Source organism: Scyliorhinus torazame, chromosome 14 (assembly GCF_047496885.1).
Source record: "Scyliorhinus torazame isolate Kashiwa2021f chromosome 14, sScyTor2.1, whole genome shotgun sequence".
Taxonomy (NCBI): domain Eukaryota; kingdom Metazoa; phylum Chordata; class Chondrichthyes; order Carcharhiniformes; family Scyliorhinidae; genus Scyliorhinus; species Scyliorhinus torazame.
In genome coordinates, this window is record NC_092720.1 from 207293906 (window position 1) to 207316487 (window position 22582).

A 22582-nucleotide genomic window follows, 5' to 3' on the forward strand; every position below is an offset into this window, starting at 1 on the left:
CTGCCCGCACCCTCCAACACCCACGGCAGGCACCCCGGCCCGATCACGCACGTGCAAAAAATGCCAGCATCGCACCTTGGCAATACCAACCTGGCACCCAGGCAGTGCTGTCTGGGCAGTGCCAGGCTGGCATTGCCAGTGTGCTCAGGTGGCATGAGCAGTGCCAAGGCACCACCCTCCCCAAAGGGAATGCAGCTCGGGGCCTCTGATCCCCTTGGAGACCCCCATGGGAGCCGTTCCATCTGGAACCCGTTGAGGGGACCAGTACAAAAAGGCGCTTGCCTGAGTTCACCGAGGTGAAGGGATTGAATCTCATGAGGCACTGCGAGCTGGGAGCGGCGCCTCCTAGCTTTCACTGGGCACGCTGCGCTGCGGCGAGCTGCTTTTCCAGCGCAATGTGGCCAGAAATCGCGCCCTATGTGTTGTTCGGGAGCGCTATTAGGGAGGGAGCTTTTTGTGAGGGCCACGAAGAATCCAGCACGAGTTTTAAGGATACAAAGAAATAACATTTATTTACAATAACATATATATACAACATCAGCAGCAACTTCGCTTGCTGCTCTCTCCTCCCTGCTGGTTCCAAACTGGCCAGCTTTATTTATACAGGGAGTCTGCTAATGATTTCTCTGCCCCCCTCATTGGGGAAGCTAATACTCCCACAGGATTGTGGGATTGTCATTAGTCCCCAGCCAATGGTAAGCAGGCAGGTTATAACAGAGCTCAAGGAGGTTGACCAGCGGCAGTGAAGGAATGGCAATATGTTTCCAAGTCAGGGTGGTGAGTGACTTGGAGAGGAAACTTCAGGTGGTGGTGTTCCCATGTACGTGCTGCCCTTATGGTTCTAGGTGGTAGTGATCGTGGGCTTGGAGGGTGCTGCCTCAGGAGCCTGGGTGAGCTCCTGCAGTGCATCGTGTAGATGTACACACTGCGTCAGTTGTGGAGGGAGTGAATGTTTGTGGAACGGATGCCAATCGAGTGGCTGCTTTGTTCTGGACGGTGTCGAGCTTCTTCAGTGGTGTTCGAGAAACATTCATCATCTCAAACCCACAATGGTGATTAGAGAGTTTCCATAACCCTGGAACATCATGAGCTACAAAGATTCCTTGGGATGGTCAACCAATTCAGCATGTTCCTATCAAATTTGGCAGATAGGTGAGACAGCTGTTGAGACAAAGTTGACAGTGCTGCTGGAAGGTGGACCAGCAAAATGCTTTTGACAGGATCAAACATTTTCCAATTTCTCCTGAAATTGTTAGCACAATGGCAGCAGATGCATCAGAGACAGGTCAGGGTATAGTATTATTGCAAATACAAAGAGATGGTGATTGTCAGTCCGTTTATTACACTTCAAAATCATTCACAGACACCGAAAAAAAGAAATGCTACAATTGAGGAGGTAGCAGTGGCAACAATAAGGGACTGCACAAATTTCTCAGACAATGGGTGGGAAGCCTGTGGGTCCCGGCACGCCATTCGTTGGGGGCAAATTCTCTGCTCCCGCCACTGTCAATGGGAATTCTCTTTGAAGTCACCCAAGCCAACAGGAATCCCATGGGCAGGGGTGAACTTCCGGCACGATCTGAGAACCCCGATGCCAGCGAATGTCTGGAGAATTGATTGCAATTTAAAATTGAAACCGGCCATTTGACACTCTTCTGAACATGAAGGGGGTTACAAAGAAGCTGCCCAGAATTCAACACTTTAGACTGAAACTAATGAGTTATGATGCAGCAACTGAGTATGTTGAAGGGAAGTGCCAGACGGCGGCATTTCAGGAATACCAGTTGAAGGAACCAAAATGGAAGATTTGAATTTCAGCAAGGAGATGAATCACTCATTATTAAACACCGACAGGCTACTGTAAAGAAGCTACAGGAGATAAATCACGAATCTAACAGCAAATTGAGAAAGGTGTCCAGATAAAGGAATGCAGTCCAGAATATTTTTCCCCTGACTGGGATGGATGGAGTTCCCAAACCCACACCCATCGCTCCAGAGCCGAGTTCAGAATGGGGTAAACATGAATCAGCTTCATAAAGATGGGCCAAATGAAAAGCGGGGAGATCCTCCTAGGATACACAGGAATTTGCTGCTAAATCTTGGATATGGGAGTCCACCAGCTATGAGTTGCTGACTGGAGTACTTGAGGAAACACATCCCAGTAAGCAATCATTTGGTTTTGGGTGGGAGATGTAGGCCTGGGAACAAAGTGCACCAACTATTACTCCATGCAGAAGGAGTATCTTAAGGAAAGACATTTAAAGAGAATTGATTTTCCTTCTGAACTCTTCCATTTTATTTGTCGGGTCTGACGAACCGGGCCGAAATGCTGCTGCAGAAATGGGAGACGTCACTGCCAGAGGCTGTGTCGGTGGTGGTGACTGTAACCCTGGGAGCCATGAAAGTCCACCAGCTCTACATGAGCCTCATGTGGTCATGCACTGTACTACAAAAATTTACCCAGAGAGAAAGCGGGGAAAATGGTCAGGCAATCTTTGGGGATCACTTTTGGTGATGTTTTGGGGATCTATTTTACAGCATCCGTCACGACCCCCATTTTGAAAAACACTACTGTGGGGAATATATGCAACGCATCACGTTCCAGGTAGTGTAGTTTCAGACGATGGTCTGCAATTTGCAAATGAATTATTCCACAACTTTGCAAAGGGATATGGATTCATTCATATGTCCTGCTCACCTCGACACCCTCAAGCAAATGGAGGAGCTGAGGCAAGCATTGGAACCATCAAAGATTTGATGAGGAAGAATGAAGGGATGTCCATGGGAAGATGATGGAGAATATTCCAGCTCTGCAACAGAAATCACAACCAAATATCACCCCGAATGACCAGCAGAATGAGGGCGAATAAAGACACATGCAGGTTTGTAACTTCAACTTCAGGCATAGGTCATGAGAACTTTGTCAGTCCTGCAACCTGGGGAGAGAGTATGTGTACAAGACCAACAGGAAGAAGGCATGATAACACAAAGAGCTCTAAACCGAGTTCATACAGAACTTACACGGACCAGGAAAATATACGGAGAAGCTACAGCGCCACAACATTCTTGGGGAGAAAGCCAATAGAAACTTGGGCTCACTACTCAGATTGGGCTGGAGGCAAGGGCAAAGAAAGAAGACAAATCTCTGCAGCCACTCAGGGGAAGGACGCTCACATCGAACAAAGAGAGCGTTCAGAACGTCCACAACCTCAGAATGAAGTCAAGGAAATTGGTCAAAGCACCTCAGAGATTAACCCTGTGAAGTTTGAGACTTTGTGAGTGGTGTGGTGTGGGGGGGTGGGGGGGGGGGGGGGGGGGGGGGCTGGAGGGAGACGTAGGAAGATGTGTATATTTGGGATAAAGACTTAGGGTGGGGGGGGGGGGGAGTGTAGAGCAGAGAATTAACATCAGAAGCACCTGATGCTGATGTTGCTATGACACAAACTAGGGGCAGGTGTAGGCCACTCGGCCCCTCGACCCTCATTGTGCCCTCAACTCCACATTCCCCCTACCACCGATAACCTTTGACTCCCTTGTGAGTCAAGAATCTACCCACCTCCGGTGGATCCTGCCCCCACTGCTCTCTGGGCAAGAGAGTTCCAAGGACGCCACCCTCTGAGAACAAAAACTTCTTCTCATCTCCTTCTGGGCAGCACGGTAGCATTGAGGTTAGCACAATTGCCTCACAGCTCCAGGGTCCCAGGTTCGATTCCGGCTTGGGTCACTGTCTGTGCGGAGTCTGCACTTCCTCCCCGTGTGTGCGTGGGTTTCCTCCGGGTGCTCCGGTTTCCTCCCACAGTCCAAAGATGTGCAAGTTAGGTGGATTGGTCATGATAAAATTGCCCTTAGTGTCCAAAATTACCCTTAGTGCTGGGTGGGGTTACTGGGTTATGGGGATAGGGTGGAGGTGTTGACCTTGGGTAGGGTGCTCTTTCCAAGAGCTGATGCAGACTCGATGGGCCGAATGGCCTCCTTCTGCACTGTAAATTCTATGATAGATTCTATGAAAGGGAGTCTGCTTAGTTTTAAACTATGACCCTTTGTTCTCGTCTCTCCCACAACGGGCAACATCCTTTCAACATCCACCCTGATAAGTCCCCTCAGGATCTTTTATGTTTCAATAAGGTCACCTCTCATTCTTCTAAACTCTAGTGGCTACAGACCCAACTTGCCCAACCTTCCCTCATAAGATAACCACCACTTTCCAATCTCAGGTATCAGTCGAGTGAACCTTCTCTGAATTGCTTCTAATGTATTTCTATCCTATCATAAATGAGGAGACTAATATTGAACACAGTATGACTAAGTAGCAGAGATGGTGGGAGGAGAAGTCTACCCTTGTTCAGAGTTCCTATGCTGTACGTAGAGCTATAAATAAATACTGATTTTTTTTTTACAAACTACAGTATTGAGTAGCTTCCTTAGAGAAATTGCACAAACCTCGAAGGACCCATCTGGTCCCGAATACACAAGGCGATATTCTCTGGCTATACGAGATGGAGCGCAAGGTCAGCAGGCCACAAGGAAGAAAATGGAAAGTTGGCCTTTATTTCAAAGGGAATGGAGTATAAAGATTGGGAAGTCTTGCTAAAACTATTCAAGGGACTAGTTCAACCACACCTGGAATACCGTGAATAGTTTTGGTCCCCTTATCTCAGGAAAGATATTCTGGCATTGGAGGCAGTCCAGAGAAGGTTCACTCGGTTGATCCGGGATATGGAGGGATTTTCTTTTGAGGAGAGGTTGAGTAGGTTGGGTCTGTACACATTGGAGTTTAGAACAATGAAAGATGAACCTATTGCGACATATAGGATACTCAGGGAGCTTCTCAGGATAGATGCTGAGAGGTTGTTTCCCCTTGTGGGAGAGTCTAGGACCAGAGGGCATCACAGAGTAAGGGGTCACCCATTTAAGAAAGAAGTGAGGAGGAACTTCTTCTCTCAGAGGGTACTGAATCCGTGGCATTCATACCACAGAGAGCTGTAGGGGATGGGTCTTTACCGAGGTTCAAGGCTGAGATAGACAGATTTTTAATCTGTAAGGGAATCAAGGGTTATGGGGACAAGGTGGGAAAGTGGATATTAGATCAGTCATGATATCATTGAGTGACGGAGCAGACTCAATGGGCCAAAAGGTCTACATCTTCTCCTACCCCTTATAGGAGAGCCCCAGTCATGTCAATCCGAGTTGTTTAACTTGCTCTATTTACTGGAAGATTGATTAAACAACATAGCCGGTTCGAAGTGTTAGATACCTGGGACAACATGAGCGATTGCAGTGAAGTTAAAGAAAATGCTATCGATTTAAAAACTCCACTGATCAGGCTGTCCTTATTTACACTGGCATTGACTGGAAAGTCATTCATTAATCATCCTGAAGGACTCTGTCTATCTAAATCCAAGTGGAAAACTGTACTGTGGCGGGATTGAAATGGGACTGGTCAGGATTGCTTCTTTGATCCTCTTTGTCTTTCTTGGGAGTGCTTACCAAGGTAAGTAAACCCTCCAAATCAAACTAACAGGAAGTCAAGCGATTACCAATGGAAAAGGCTGCGGATCGTGCAAGTGCAGTGAGCAGAGATCAGCCGACTGGTTTGTTATGTGTCTGGGCTGCTGTGGGGTAAGCAGGGGAAGACTGGCTGGTGGTGCCTTGTTAATACTCCTCTCTCTGGCACAGCATTACACAGGATTCAGAGCACAGAAGCACTCAGCTCCACCCCAGTATTAATGCTCTCCACACGAACCTCCTCCCAGCCCTTCTTCACCTCACCCTATTCCTGTTCGCCTCATTTGTTTATCCAGCTTCCCTCCTTAGATACATCTATACGATCCATCCCAACCACTCCGTGTGGGAGTGAGTTCCGCACCCTCACAACTTTCTGTGTGTAGAAGGATTTATTTTATTTTTAAATGTTAAAAGAATGTTTCCAATGGGGGCAGCACGGTGGCACAGTGGGTTAACCCTGCTGCCTCACGGCACCGAGGTCCCAGGTTCGATCCTGGCTCTGGGTCACTGTCTGTGTGGAGTTTGCACATTCTCCCTGTGTTTGCGTGGGTTTCGCCCCCACAACCCAAAGATGTGCAGGGTAGGCGGATTGGCCACACTAAATTTGCCCCTTAATTGGAAAAAATGAATTGGGTACTCTAAATTTATATATTTTTTAAATGTTTCCAATTAAGGGGCAATTTAGCTTGGCCAATCCACCTACTCTGCACATCTTTGAGTTGAGGGGGTGAGGCCCACGTTGTCACGGGGAGAATGTACAAATTCCACATGGACAGTGACTCGGGGCCAGGATCGAACCCCAGTCCTCAGCGCCGTGAGGCAGCAGTGATAACCATTGGGCCACCATGCCATCCGTAGAAAGATTCATTAGCAGCTTTGTTACCCCCCCACAATTCTGGCCTAATTCGACAAGTGAGAACATCGTCTCTACATCAAACCTATCAAAACCTTCCTTACTTTTAAAGACGGTAAACAATTTACCCCTTCGGCCTTCTCTTTTCCAGGTGAGGTTGCATCAGCCTGTCCAATCTTTCCTCACAGTTATTATCATCCGACAAATCTCTGGGGTCATTTTTTTGAATCGGTGGTTCACAAATATCCCGATCAACTAAAAAAAAACACCTCCTGATAACCTGTCAACCAATTGTTCCCATCCCTCAGTAAACAACCTCCACCCTCCATATCCTTCACTAGACAGCCCCGAGCCTTACTCCCTCCCTCAAAATCCCTCAGTAAACAATCACCAGCCTCACTCCCTCCCTCCATATTCCTCAGTAAACAATCCCCAACCTTACTCCCTCCCTCAGAATCCCTCAGTAAACAATCACCAGCCTCACTCCCTCCCTCCATATTCCTCAGTAAACAATCGCCAGCCTCACTCCTTCCCTCAAAATCCCTCAGTAAACAATCACCAGCCTCACTCTCTTCCTCCATATTCCTCAGTAAACAATCCCCAGCCTCACTCCCTCCCTCAAAATCCCTGAGTAAACAATCCCCAGCATCACCCCCTCCCTCAACATTCCTCAGTAAACAATCATCAGCCTCCCTCCCTCCCTCAGAATCCCTCAGTAAACAAGCTCCACCCTCACTTCCTCTCTCCATATTCCTCAGTGAACAATTATCAGCCTCACTCCCTCCCTCCATATCCCTGGAGTAAACAATCACCATCCGCACTCCCTCTCCCCATATCCCTCAGCCAACAATCACCACCCTCACTCCATATACCTCAGTAAACAATCACCAGCCTCACTCCCTCCCTCCATATCCTTCAATAAACAATCGCCAGCCTCACTCCTTCCCTCAAAATCCCTCAGTAAACAATCACCAGCCTCACTCCCTCCCTCCATATTCCTCAGTAAACAATCCCCAGCCTCACTCCCTCCCTCAAAATCCCTGAGTAAACAATCCCCAACATCACCCCCTCCCTCAAAATTCCTCAGTAAACAATCACCAGCCTCCCTCCCTCCCTCAGAATCCCTCAGTAAACAATCTCCACCCTCACTTCCTATCTCCATATTCCTCAGTGAACAATTATCAGCCTCACTCCCTCCCTCCATATCCCTGGAGTAAACAATCACCATCCGCACTCCCTCTCCCCATATCCCTCAGCCAACAATCACCACCCTCACTCCATATCCCTCAGTAAATAATCACCACCCTCATTTCCTCCTTCCATTTCCCTCAGTAAACAATCACCACCCTCACTCCGTATCCCTCAGTAAATAATCTCCACCCTCACTCCCACCTTCCATTTCCCTTAGTAAACAATCACCACCCCCACTCCATATCCCTCAGTGAACAATCACCACCCTCATTACCTCCTTACAATTCCCTCAGTAAACAATCACTACCCTCATTCCCTCCTTCCATATCCCTCAGTAAACAATCACCACCCTCACACCCTCTATATCCCTCAGTAAATACGTTCCACCCTCATCACTCCCTCCATATCACTCAATAAATTATCAGCACCCTTACTCCCTTCCCCCATATCCCTCAGTAAACAATCACCACCGTCCCTCCCTCCCTATCCCCAGAGTAAATAATCACCACCCTCACTCCCTCCCTCCACATCCCTCAGTAAACAATCTCCACACTCAATCCCTCCCTCGTATCCCTAGAGTAAACAATCTCCACCCTCACTCCCTTCCTCCATATCCCTCAATAAACACTCACCACCCGCACTCCCTCCCTCCATATCCCTTTGTAAACACTCACCACCCGCACTCCCTCCCTGCATATCCCTCAGTAAACAATCACCACCCGCACTCCCTCCCTCCATATCCCTTTGTAAACCCTCACCACCCGCACTCCCTCCCTCCATATCCCTCAGTAAACAATCTCCACTCTCACTCCCTCCCTCCATATCCGTTTGTAAAAACTCACCACCCGCATTCCCTCCCTCCATTTCCCTCAGTAAACAATCTCCACCCTCACTCCCTACCTCCGTATCCCTCGAGTAAACAATCTCCACCCTCACTCCCTTCCTCCATATCCCTCAGTAAACAATCTCCACACTCAATCCCTCCCTCCGTATCCCTAGAGTAAACAATCACCACCCACACTCCCTCCCTCCATATCCCTCAGTAAACAATCTCCACACTCAATCCCTCCCTCCGTATCCCTAGAGTAAACAATCACCACCCACACTCCCTCCCTCCATATCCCTCAGTAAACAATCACCAACCACACTCCCTCCCTCCATATCCCTCAGTAAAAAAATCACCACCCTCACTCCATATCCCTCAGTAATCATTCTCCACCCTCACTCCCTTCCTCCATATCCCTCAGTCAACAATCTCCCACCTTACTCACGCTCCATATCCCTCTAAACAATCACCATCCATACTCCTTCTATATCCCTCAGTAAATATGTTTCAGCCTCACTCCCTCCCTCCATACCCCCTCAGTAAACAATCTCAACTCACTACCTTCCTTCATATCCCTCAATCCACATTCACTCTCACACTCCTTGTACACGGCCATCAATATGACCTATGTTGGTGTGGGAGGGTGTGTACAATCCCATGTCAGTGCCCGTGTGTGGATGTTTGAGTGTGTGATTGTTCATGAGCATGTCGTTGCAAAGGTCTGGTTTTGTGTGCATCTATGTGTGTGGGATGGTGTTGGAGTACGTTTGGATGTGTCTGTCTATGCGTGTGCGTCTTGGAGAGGGCAGTGGATGTATGAGTGTGTAGTTGTGTGTATGTGTGTCTGTGGGAGTGAGTGCATAGCTGTGCCTGTGTATATATGTGAGGCTGTGTCAGTGCGTATGTACATGTGTGTATGAGTGCGTGCATGTCTGTGTGAATAAGTGCATCCAAATGCCTGTGTCTGAGTATATATGTGCGGCTGTGTCAATGTGAGAGTGTGTGTGTATGTCTGAGTGTATATATGAGTGAGTGCATCCTTATGCTTGTGCCTGAGTGCATATGTGTGACTCTCAGTGTTTGAGTGTGTGTGAGTGAGTAAGTGAGTGCGTGTGAGTGTCTATGTGAGTGACTGCACCCGTACGCTTGTGTCTGAGTGCTGTTATGGGCCAGGGTTGAGAGAACCCCAAAGTGTATCATGGAGTTCACCTGACCCACAACTTTGAATAGATTGTGGTTATGGGGAGCACACAGGTCTACTCTGCAGGTGTGATGCAACAGAGATCTACAGTACTTTTAAATTAAAACAATGTTTATTTATGAAACCAGTTAACACTTTATAAACCCACAGTAAACATCTTAACAACTATCAACACCAATAAATCCCCCAAAGAATACAGTACTCTATAAGTAACTCTTAATCTTTCCTTGCAACATCCATAAGACAAAGAAACCCTTTTTACAGAAAGACCAGGTTTAACTTCTCTACAGAAAGAGGTATTATTTTAAAATCACCAAAGGATCTGGAGTGAGTCTTTAAATTGCAGAGAGAGACTAATACACCTTCTTGCTGTGACTGCAGCTATCCAGCTCTCAAAATGAAGCTAAAAACACACCCTGTAGCAGACAACCCAAAGCGAAAGTAAAAGCAGGCAGCCCAGCTCCACCCACTCTCTGACATCACTGCAGCCATCCGATAAACACCCATTTCTTAAAGGTATACCCACTACAGCTATTTTACAAACACCCATTTCTTAAAGGTGCTCTCACATGACCGTGTACATGTGCGGCTGTGTCAGTGTGAGTGTGTGTGTCTGAGTGAGTGCATCCTTACGCTTGTGTCTGAGTGTATATGTGTGACCTTCAGTGTTTGAGGGTGTGAGTGAGTGAGTGAGTGTGAGTGTGTGTGCGTCTGAGTGTATCATTATCCTTGTGGCTGAGTGTATATCTGCAGTTCTCAGTGTGTGAGTCCATGTGTGTGATTGTATGAGTGCAACACCTAAGAACACCGGCTCACCTGCCCTACTCGTGCTCCACGTTCCTCAGTAACACACTCACTCACCCACTCACTCACACACTCAGATACAAGCATAAGGATGCACTCACTCAGTAACATGTTCCAGTGAGACTGCTTCAGAAGATCTAAAAGCAAATTCACATCTTAACGCAAATCCAATTCTTCCCACTTTGAGACTGAGAACATTATCATTTCCTGCCTGATTTCCACTCTCTGATTTCTAGATGAAAATATAAACAACGTTGCCAGTTGTGACCTCAACATTACCATCAATGGTGGGACAATCGCGCTTTCTAAAGGTGGGGCTGTCGGGAGCATCCTGAAGTACATTTGTCCGTTCGGCTTTTACCCTTATCCTGCATCAAGCCGGACATGCTGGGCAAACGGCAAATGGAGTCTGATGAGAAATCCCCGCCGGCGAATCATTCGAAATGCTGAATGCAGAGGTGAAATTCTCTGTTTTATTTTCTCTGTCATTCTCGCCAGTTTATGGACATGATGGACTATTTGCTTTATACTGTGAAATAGGGTGATTGAGCGTGACTACTCTTGGTATCAAGGCAGCATTTGACCGAGTATGGCTTCAAGGAGCCCGAGCAAAATTGGAACCAATGGGAATCGGGGGGGAAAGTCTCCACTGGTTGGAGTCATACCTGGCACTAAGGAAGATGGTTGTGGTGGTTGGAGGTCAATCATCTCAGCTCCAGGCTATCGTTGCAGGGTCAATGATGCCTCAGGATAGCATCTTAGGCCCAACCATCTTCAACTGCTTCATCAATGACGTCCCTTCCAACATAAGATCAAAAGTGAGGATGTTTGTGGATATTTGCACAATGTCCACCACTCCTCAGATAATGAAGCAGTCCAAATGTAACAAGACCTGGACAATATCCAGGCTTGGGCTGACAAGTGGCAAATAGCTTTAACACCATGCAAGTTCCAGCCAATGACCATCTCCAACAAAAGAGGGTCTAATGATTGCCACTCAACATTCAATGGCATTACCATCACTGTATCCCCCACAATCAACATCCAAGGGATAACCATTGACCAGAAACTGAATTGGATGAGCTGTATAGATACTATGGCTACAAGAGCAGGCTAAAGGTTAGGAATCCTGCAGCAAGTAACTCACCTTCTGACTCTGCAGTGCCTGTCCATCACCTGCAAGGCACAAGTCAGGAGTGAAATGGAATACTCTCCACTTGCCTGGATGAGTGCAGCTTTAGAAGCTCAAAAAGCTCAACACCATCCAGGACAAAGCAGCCTTACTTGATTGGCATCCCTTCCACAGACATTCACTCCCTCCACTACCGATGAACAGTAACAGGCGTGTGTACCACCTACAAGATGCACTGTAGTAACTCACCAAGGTTCCTTAGGCAGCACTTTCCAAACCCACGAGGGTTCAATAGTGTGGGTGTGGAAAACCCCTTTCCATATGTGACTGAGATCAGAACAAGGGGGAATAATATAAGATGGCCACTTTGACCTAATTAAAAATTTAGAAATATATTACTTGCACAGTGAGTGGTGGGGAATTGATACTTGTTGCCATGTAGAATGGGCTAGGCAGAGAGCATGGACTTGCTTAACGGGAGGTTTGGAGATGGGCATGTGGTCATTGGAGTGGGCGGACGTTGGTATGGAACACCCGTATCAAACTGTTGGGCCTGTTCCTGGGCTTCACATCCGAGGTCAATCAATTTCAAAAGCCGTTTTATTTGCAGCATTCAAGTGCCCAAAGCCTTCGATCGAGCAAGGAACATTCTTTCCAAATAGTGTCTCGTATGTCGCCGGAGACTCTGTCAACTTCGAGTGCGATGATGGGTACAAACTGCTGGGCTCAGAGGGCAGAGCCTGCTTGATTAACGGGAGATGGAACGGGACCACAGCTGTGTGCGAGGATGGATGTGAGTAACGTTAACTCGCAAGAGTGCGACAGTCTCGGAATGTTGAGGTTGAACCCAGGAAGCAAGTTGTCTGTGTGCTAGAATGATGTTGCTGTCAAGATGGCCGTGAACAAGTGTTATTGCCAATTCAGGCTAGGGGAAGATGTGTGGTTCATGACATAGTGGTGAGTACTGCTGCCTCACAGTGCCAGGAGCCTGGGTTGAATTCCGGCCTTGTGTGACTGTCTCTGTGGAGTTTGCACGTTCTCCCCGTGTCTGCATGGTTTTCTCCGGGTGCTCCGGTTTCCTCCCACAGTCCAAAGATGTGCAGGTTAGGTGGATTGGCTATGCTAAATTGCCCCTTAGTGTCCACAGGTGAGGTGAAGTTGCTGGGATAGGGTGGGGGAGTGGGCATAGGAAGGGCATCTTTCGATGGGAGGGGTGCATTCTCGATGGACCGAATGACCTCCTTTGCCACTGAGATTCTATGTGACATGCTGCGGCACGATCAGTTTCACAAGAGATGCTCTGGGATGGGCTTAGAGTTCTTATATTGGTAGAGGAGATACAAACTTAACTCACTGTAGGTTGCTCATTCCAGCTTAAATCCCGTTGGAACAATACGAGAACAGCTAAGAGCTGCCAACGAACCTTTCTGAGATTCAGAAATAACTATTGTAAATGTGGAGTCAAAGAATCATAGAATTCACAGAGCAGGAGGCCGCATTCGGCCCATCGAGTCTGCACCGGCCCTTGGAAAGAGCACCCTACCTAAGCCCACAGCTCCACCCTATCCCCGTAACCCAGTAACCCCACCTAACCTTTCTGGACACTAAGGGCAATTTAGCATGACCAATCCATCTAACCTGCACGTCTTCGGACTGTAGGTGGAAATCGGAGCACCCGGAGGAAACCCACGCAGACACGGGGAGAACGTGCAGACTCCGCACAGACAGTGACCCAAGCCGGGATTCAAACCTGGGACCCTGGAGCTGTGAAGCAACTGTGCTAACCACTGTGCTACCTTGCCCCCCCTTGCTTTAGTTTTTAATTAATGTTGGGTAGATTAACAATGTCAAATTTAATATGGAATTTCTCTTCACTGTCCATTTTTGCCGATTTTCCCTCTGGCTTTCTGCAATCTGTCCTCTTCTCTCTGATATGTTGGGCGTTCTGGATCACAAACAGATCACCAACACTGGAAGTGGTGCAACTCTATTTTATTATAAGGTTAACGATATTAACATACTTGAACTCTGGGTAAATGCAATACCAGCTTTAACTGTTGACCCTTGCCTAGTCCTAACCAGGTGATGCACTCAGCACATGGTGAATGTCTGTGTTGCAGGCTGTGAGCTCTGTGCTCCGAGCTGGCTGCTACTAGAATGAGCGGGAACTCTCCTGTCTCCTGTCTTTATAGTGCGTGTGCTCTCGCTGGTGATTGGCTGCGGTGTTGTGTATGCTGATTGGTCCCACTGCATGCCCATCAGTGTGTGTGTGTGTGTCTGCACCATAATATACTGGCGTATATTATGACATCCCCCCCTTTTATATAAAGAACATGTGCCTGCGTGACAATAAATATTGTGTAATGAATGTACCTGACTATGTGTGTGCGTGTTATTTACATGACTATGTACATGAGGCTAATCTATTTACACGGGAAGGTGCCTGGTGCAGGGAAATAGGGTGTCACACCAACAACGAAGTGAACATTATATACAAACTACTGGAACGATGAAACAGGATAACAGAACAGATCAAAGAGTCCAACATCGTAAAACTCATAAGTCAAGTCTCTGAGGTGGGCGACGAATTCTGGTTGACCGCCTCAAGGATGGGTCAGGAGCCACCGGCTGAGGAACGGGCTGGGCCACGGCAGAGTGAGGAGGTTGCAGAGTATTCGGAATCTCCACATAGTCCAGGTTGGGGACAACAGGAGGGCGTGCCACCGGTGGAGGATCACGTAGTGAGCGTGGAACGAGACGAAGGGCGCGCCGATTGCGGCGGCGAATGGAACCATCTGGCAGACGAACCAGGAACGAGCGGGGAGACACCTGCAGAAGAACCACAGCAGTTGCAGACCAGCCACCCTCCAGAAGATGGATGCGGACGTTGTCATCCGGCGCCAGAGCAGGGAGACCAGTCGACCGAGCGTCATGCGCCGCCTTGTTTGTGCACGAGACTGTTGCATCCGCTGAAGGACCGGAACGTGGTCGAGGTCTGGGACGTGAATGGACGGCACCGTGGTCCTGAGGGTGCGACCCATGAGCAGCTGGGCTGGCGACAGGCCCGTGGAGAGTGGGGCCGAACGATAGGCCAGCAAGGCGAGGTAGAAGTCGGATCCTGCATCGGCAGCCTTGCAGAGGAGCCGTTTGACGATGTGGACGCCCTTTTCCGCTTTGCCATTAGATTGGGGGGTACAGGGGACTGGATGTCACATGCACAAAGTTGTACCTGCTGGCAAAGTTGGACCATTCGTGGCTCGCGAAGCAGGGGCCATTGTCCGACATCACACTGAGTGGGATGCCGTGACGAGCAAAGGTCTCCTTGCAGGCATGGATGACCGCCAATGATGTGATGTCGTGCAGGCGTAGGACTTCCGGGTAGTTCGAAAAATAGTCTACAATCTGAACATAGTCCCTGCCGAGCGCATGGAACAGGTCAACTCCTACCTTAGACCAAGGGGACGTGACCAACTCATGGGGCTGTAGGATCTCACGTGGTTGGGCCGGCTGGAACCGCTGACAGGTGGGGCAGTTGAGCACTGTGTTGGCGATGTCCTCATTGATGCCGGGCCAGTACACAGCCTCTCGGGCCCTCCGTCGGCACTTCTCCACGCCAAGATGGCCCTCGTGCAGCTGTTCCAAAACGAGCTGACGCATGCTGTGCGGGATCACGATGCGGTCCAGCTTCAGGAGGACACCATCGACTACTGCCAGATCGTCTCTGATATTGTAGAGCTGTGGGCATTGGCCCTTGAGCCACCCATCCGTCATGTGGCGCATGACACGCTGTAGTAGGGGGTCAGCCGCAGTCTTGCGGCGAATGTGGATACGGCGTTCATCCGTGGCCGGCAGACTGGAGGCCATGAAGGCCACGTGGGCGTCAACCTGGCAGACAAACCCCTCTGGGTCACACGGGGTGTTGACTGCCCTGAACAGAGCGTCGGCTATGATCAGGTCCTTGCCCAGAGTGTATAGGAGCTGGAAATCGTACCGCTGGAGTTTAAGCAAAATGCGCTGGAGGCGAGGGGTCATATCATTCAGGTCTTTTTGTATAATGGTGACCAGCGGGCGGTGGGCGGTCTCGACAGTGAATTGGGGGAGGCCGTACAGGCCCAGGCACTCCTTTTCGATCTGCGCGTAGCGCTGCTTCGTGGGGGTCATGGCACGTGACGCATATGCAACGGGGGCCCATGATGAGGCCTCATCGCGTTGCAGGAGCACCGCCCCAATGCCAGATTGGCTGGCATCCGTTGAAATTTTTGTTTCCTTCATGGGATCAAAAAATGCCAATACCGGGGCCGTGGTAAGCTTGGTCTTAAGCTCCTCCCATTCGCGCTCGTGGGCGGGAAGCCATTGGAAGTCTGTCGTCTTCCTGACCAGGTTCCGGAGAGCTGTGGTATGGAAGGCGAGGTTGGGGATGAACTTCCCCAGGAAGTTGACCATGCCCAAAAATCGGAGGACCGCCTGCTTATCTGCTGGCTTCTGCATGGCCGTGATAGCTGCCACCTTGTCCGCATCCGGCCGCACACCCAACCGGGAGATGTGGTCCCCATGGAACTTGAGTTCCGTCTGGCCGAAGGAACATTTGGCTCTGTTGAGGGGAAGGCCTTGGTCCCGTATTCGTTTGAAAATGCGCTGGAGGCGACTGATATGCTCCTGCGGGGTGGTGGACCAAATGATGATCTCATCAACATAGACGCGCACACCCTCAATGCCCTCCATCATTTGCTCCATGATCCAGTGGAATACTGATGCCGATATAATCCCAAACGGCATCCTGTTGTAGCAGTATCTGCCAAACGGGGTATTAAAGGTACACAGCTTTCTGCTGGACCTGTCTAGTTGAATTTGCCAGAATCCTTTCGAGGTGTCAAGTTTGGTGAAGATGTTGGCCCGAGCCATCTTGCACGTGATCTCCTCGCGCTTGGGGATAGGGTAATGTTCCCTCATTATGTTGCGATTCAGATCCTTTGGGTCGATGCAGATCCGGAGCTCGCCGGAAGGCTTCTTTACGCACACCATGGAACTGACCCAGTCGGTTGGTTCCGCCACTCTGGAGCGCACTCCTTGGTCCTGGAGGTCCTGCAGCTGCTGCTTGAGGTGGTCCTTGAGGGGTGCTGGGACTCTGCGAAGTGCATGAACCACAGGCGTGGCGTCTTGTTTGAGCAGGATTTTGTAAGTGTATGGAAGCATGCCCATGCCTTCGAAAACGTCGCGGTGCTGGTCGATGATGGCATTGAGTTGCGCCCTGAAGTCTACATCTTGGAAGGCAGAAGTGTCCTCTGGAGAGAGAGAGTGTACTCGTTGAACGAGGTTTAGGAGTTTGCACGCCTGTGCGCCTAGCAGAGAGTCCTTCGAGGAGCCCATGATCTCGAAGGGAATGATGGCTTTTCGCGAGTTGTGCGTCACTTCGAGTTGGCATGAACTGGTAGCAGGAATGACGTTGCCATTGTAGTCCACTAGTTGGCAGGTCGACGGAAGAATAGTTGGTTTAATCCCAAGGGTCTGAAAGGCTGACCACGCTAGGAGATTAGCGGAAGCACCAGTGTCCAGGCGGAATCGTATCTGGGATCGTTGACCAGCAGGGTGGCACACCACTCGTCGTCTGGATCAATACTGTGCACCGACAGCGGCTGGTGGTTTTGATTCGGGGACAGCCTGTTCTTTGTTATAACAGCGACTCGAAAAGGCTCCTTGGGTCCTCGGTGTCACAGGTCTGCGGGAAGTCGGAATCGGTGAACGTGGGTTGAATTGCCCGAACGTTCCTGCGAGGCTGGCTGAAGCGATGCAAATTGGCAGGTTGAGCTGCTTGGCAGCAGGCAGCATAGTGGCCAAGTCTGCCACATCGTAGGCATTGTCGCGATTTTGCAGGACATTGCCACTTTAAATGGGCGGAGCAACAGTTGCCGCACGTCGTGACGTCAGTACGCTCGTTGTGCCACCGCGCATGCGTGGTGCGGTCCTGCGTGGTGTGCGCCTGCGCATCACGTTCCTCCACATCACCGTCCCCTCGTTTGGCGCGTACAAGCGCAGCAGGCTGCAAAAAGCGTGCGAAATGGCCGCCCTCATCCAGGCTCCAGCCTTGGAGGTGTTCAATTGTTTGGACCCATTCTGCCTCGTGGGGACCTTGCCGCGCCGTTTCAGCCGCCTGTATGTGGGAGACACAGGTCTCGATGGCAGTCTCTATGGTGAGTTGCTTAGGTTTGAGGAGCTGCTGACGCAGGGGGTCCGACAGAACACCAAATATGATCTGGTCGCGTATCATGGAGTCGGAGGTGGTCCCGTAGCCGCAAGCGCTGCTGGAACAGGTATCTTTCGAAGCTTTCATTGACCTCTATGCCGAAGTGGGTATCGAATTTGAGGAGAACCGTCTTGTACTTTGTCTTGTCTTCGCCGTCCGCGAATGTGAGGGAGTTGAAGATGTGGATGGCGTGTTGCCCGGCCCTGGAGAGGAGCAGAGCAATCTTCCTGTGTCCGAGGCGTTCTCCCTGTCCGTGGCTTCGAGGAAGAGCTGGAAGTGCTGTTTAAAAATCTTCCAATTGACCCCAAGATTGCCGGCGATGCGGAGCGGCGGCGGCGGGTTGATGTTCTCCATACTTCAGGATGCCGGAACGCTGATTAGTTGCAGGTGGGTCTCAGAAGAGCTAGTATGCAACCACTCCTTGTACCATGACGTGTTGGGTGTTCTGGATCACAAACAGGCCACCAACACCGGAGGTGGTGCAACTCTATTTTATTATAAGGTTAACTATATAAACATCCTTGAACTCTGGGCAAATGCAATACCAGCTTTAACTGTTGACCCTTGCCTAGTCCTAACCATGTGATGCACTCAGCACATGGTGAATGTCTGTGTTGCAGGCTGTGAGCTCTGTGCTCCGAGCTGGCTGCTACTAGAATGAGCGGGAACACTCCTGTCCCCTGTCTTTATAGTGCGTGTGTTCTCACTGGTGATTGGCTGCGGTGTTGTGTATGCTGATTGGTCCCACTGCATGTCCATCAGTGTGTGTGTGTGTGTGTGTGTGTGTGTGTGAGTACGCACCATATATACTGGTGATTATTATGACACTCTCTTTATTTTATCTTCCTCTAATTGATATGATTTTGAATATATTGGAGCTGTGTGGTGTACAATGAAGCTGTGTGGTGTACAATGAAGCTGTGTGGTGTATAATGAAGCTGTGTGGTGTATAATGAAGCTGTGTGGTGTATAATGACGCTGTGTGGTGTATAATGAAGCTGTGTGGTGTACAATGAAGCTGTGTGGTGTATAATGGAGCTGTGTGGTGTATAATGGAGCTGTGTGGTGTACAATGAAGCTGTGTGGTGTATAATGGACCTGTGTGGTGTATGATGAACTGTGTGGTGTACAATGAAGCTGTGTGGTGTATAATGGAGCTTTGTGGTGTACAATGGAGCTGTGTGGTGTATGATGAAGCTGTGTGGTGTATAATGAAGCTGTGTGGTGTACAATCAAGCTGTGTGGTGTATAATGAAGCTGTATGGTGTATAATGAAGCTGTGTGGTGTATAATGAAGCTGTGTGGTGTATAATGAAGCTGTGTGGTGTATAATGAAGCTGTGTGGTGTATAATGAAGCTGTGTGGTGTATAATGGAGCTGTGTGGTGTATAATGAACTGTGTGGTGTACAATGAAGCTGTGTGGTGTATAATGAAGCTGTGTGGTGTGTAATGAAGCTGTGTGGTGTACAATGAAGCTGTGTGGTGTACAATGAAGCTGTGTGGTGTACAATGAAGCTGTGTGGTGAATAATGAAGCTGTGTGGTGTATAATAAAGCTGTGTGGTGTATAATGAAGCTGTGTGGTGTATAATGAAGCTGTGTGGTGTATAATGGAGCTGTGTGGTGTATAATGAACTGTGTGGTGTACAATGAAGCTGTGTGGTGTATAATGAAGCTGTGTGGTGTGTAATGAAGCTGTGTGGTGTACAATGAAGCTGTGTGGTGTACAATGAAGCTGTGTGGTGTACAATGAAGCTGTGTGGTGTATAATGAAGCTGTGTGGTGTATAATGAAGCTGTGTGGTGTATAATGAACTGTGTGGTGTACAATGAAGCTGTGTGGTGTATAATGGACCTGTGTGGTGTATGATGAACTGTGTGGTGTACAATGAAGCTGTGTGGTGTATAATGGAGCTGTGTGGTGTACAATGGAGCTGTGTGGTGTATGATGAAGCTGTGTGGTGTATAATGAAGCTGTGTGGTGTATAATGAAGCTGTGTGGTGTATAATGAAGCTGTGTGGTGTATAATGAAGCTGTGTGGAGTATAATGAAGTTGTGTGGTGTATAATGAAGCTGTGTGGTGTACAATGGAGCTGTGTGGTGTATGATGAAGCTGTGTGGTGTATAATGAAGCTGTGTGGTGTACGATGAAGCTGTGTGGTGTACAATGAAGCTGTGTGGTGTATAATGAAGCTGTGTGGTGTATAATGAAGCTGTGTGGTGTATAATGAAGTTGTGTGGTGTATAATGAAGCTGTGTGGTGTATAATGGAGCTGTGTGGTGTACAATGAAGCTGTGTGGTGTATACTGAAGCTGTGTGGTGTATAATGAAGCTGTGTGGTGTATAATGGAGCTGTGTGGTGTACAATGGAGCTGTGTGGTGTATGATGAAGCTGTGTGGTGTATAATGAAGCTGTGTGGTGTACAATGGAGCTGTGTGGTGTATGATGAAGCTGTGTGGTGTACAATGAAGCTGTGTGGTGTATAATGAAGCTGTGTGGTGTACAATGGAGCTGTGTGGTGTACAATGGAGCTGGGTGGTGTATAATGGACCTGTGTGGTGTACAATGAACTGTGTGGTGTACAATGAAGCTGTGTGGTGTATAATGGAGCTGTGTGGTGTACAATGGAGCTGTGTGGTGTATGATGAAGCTGTGTGGTGTACAATGAAGCTGTGTGGTGTATAATGAAGCTGTGTGGTGTATAATGAAGCTGTGTGGTGTATAATGAAGCTGTGTGGTGTATAATGAAGCTGTGTGGTGTATAATGAAGCTGTGTGGTGTACAATGATGCTGTGTGGTGTATAATGAAGCTGTGTGGTGTATAATGAAGCTGTGTGGTGTATAATGAAGCTGTGTGGTGTACAATGAAGCTGTGTGGTGTATACTGAAGCTGTGTGGTGTATACTGAAGCTGTGTGGTGTATAATGAAGCTGTGTGGTGTATAATGGAGCTGTGTGGTGTATAATGAAGCTGTGTGGTGTATAATGAAGCTGTGTGGTGTATAATGAAGCTGTGTGGTGTATAATGGAGCTGTGTGGTGTATACTGAAGCTGTGTGGTGTATAATGGAGCTGTGTGGTGTATACTGAAGCTGTGTGGTGTATACTGAAGCTGTGTGGTGTACAATGAAGCTGTGTGGTGTATAATGAAGCTGTGTGGTGTATAATGGAGCTGTGTGGTGTACCATGAAGCTGTGTGGTGTATGATGAAGCTGTGTGGTGTATAATGAAGCTGTGTGGTGTATAATGAAGCTGTGTGGTGTACAATGAAGCTGTGTGGTGTATAATGAAGCTGTGTGGTGTATAATGGAGCTGTGTGGTGTACAATGAAGCTGTGTGGTGTATAATGAAGCTGTGTGGTGTACAATGAAGCTGTGTGGTGTATGATGAAGCTGTGCGGTGTATAATGAAGCTGTCTGGTGTATAATGAAGATGTGTGGTGTATACTGAAGCTGTGTGGTGTATACTGAAGCTGTGTGGTGTATAATGAAGCTGTGTGGTGTATAATGGAGCTGTGTGGTGTATACTGAAGCTGTGTGGTGTACAATGAAGCTGTGTGGTGTACAATGAAGCAGTGTGGTGTATGATGAAGCTGTGTGGTGTATAATGAAGCTGTGTGGTGTATAATGAAGCTGTGTGGTGTATACTGAAGCTGTGTGGTGTATAATGAACCTGTGTGGTGTATGATGAAGCTGTGTGGTGTATAATGGAGCTGTGTGGTGTATCATGGAGCTGTGTGGTGTATACTGAAGCTGTGTGGTGTACAATGAAGCTGTGTGGTGTATAATGAAGCTGTGTGGTGTACAATGAAGCTGTGTGGTGTATAATGGAGTGTGTGGTGTACAATGGAGCTGTGTGGTGTACGATGAAGCTGTGTGGTGTATAATGAAGCTGTGTGGTGTACAATGAAGCTGTGTGGTGTACAATGGAGCTGTGTGGTGTATACCAAAGCTGTGTGGTGTATACTGAAGCTGTGTGGTGTATAATGAAGCTGTGTGGTGTATGATGAAGCTGTGTGGTGTACAATGAAGCTGTGTGGTGTATAATGAAGCTGTGTGGTGTATAATGAAGCTGTGTGGTGTACAATGAAGCTGTGTGGTGTATACTGAAGCTGTGTGGTGTATACTGAAGCTGTGTGGTGTACAATGAAGCTGTGTGGTGTACAATGAAGCTGTGTGATGTATAATGAAGCTGTGCGGTGTACAATGAAGCTGTGTGGTGTACAATGAAGCTGTGTGGTGTATACTGAAGCTGTGTGGTGTATAATGAAGCTGTGTGGTGTATAATGAAGCTGTGTGGTGTATAATGAAGCTGTGCGGTGTATAATGAAGCTGTGCGGTGTATAATGAAGCTGTGTGGTGTATACTGAAGCTGTGTGGTGTATACTGAAGCTGTGTGGTGTACAATAAAGCTGTGTGGTGTATACTGAAGCTGTGTGATGTATAATGAAGCTGTGCGGTGTATAATGAAGCTGTGTGGTGTACAATGAAGCTGTGTGGTGTACAATGAAGCTGTGTGGTGTATACTGAAGCTGTGTGATGTATAATGAAGCTGTGTGGTGTATGATGAAGCTGTGTGGTGTACAATGGAGCTGTGTGGTGTATACTGAAGCTGTGTGGTGTATAATGAAGCTGTGTGGTGTATAATGAAGCTGTGTGGTGTATACTGAAGCTGTGTGGTGTATGATGAAGCTGTGTGGTGTATAATGAAGCTGTGTGGTGTATAATGAAGCTGTGTGGGGTATACTGAAGCTGTGTGGTGTATACTGAAGCTGTGTGGTGTATAATGAAGCTGTGTGGTGTATAATGAAGCTGTGTGGTGTATAATGG

General features: G+C 48.4%; 1 protein-coding gene across 1 annotated transcript in view; it reads left to right on the forward strand.

Annotated features, from left to right (window-relative positions):
* Positions 1 to 5409: 5409 nt before the first annotated feature.
* Positions 5410 to 22582, forward strand: part of LOC140390396 (complement factor B-like) — a 155661-nt gene continuing 138488 nt past the window's right edge. Inside the window, exons 1-3 of the mRNA XM_072475534.1 lie at positions 5410 to 5491; positions 10617 to 10838; positions 12123 to 12305. Of these exons, the coding sequence (XP_072331635.1) occupies positions 5431 to 5491; positions 10617 to 10838; positions 12123 to 12305 (466 nt within the window). The 5' untranslated portion in view covers positions 5410 to 5430. The remainder of the gene's footprint in view (positions 5492 to 10616; positions 10839 to 12122; positions 12306 to 22582) is intronic.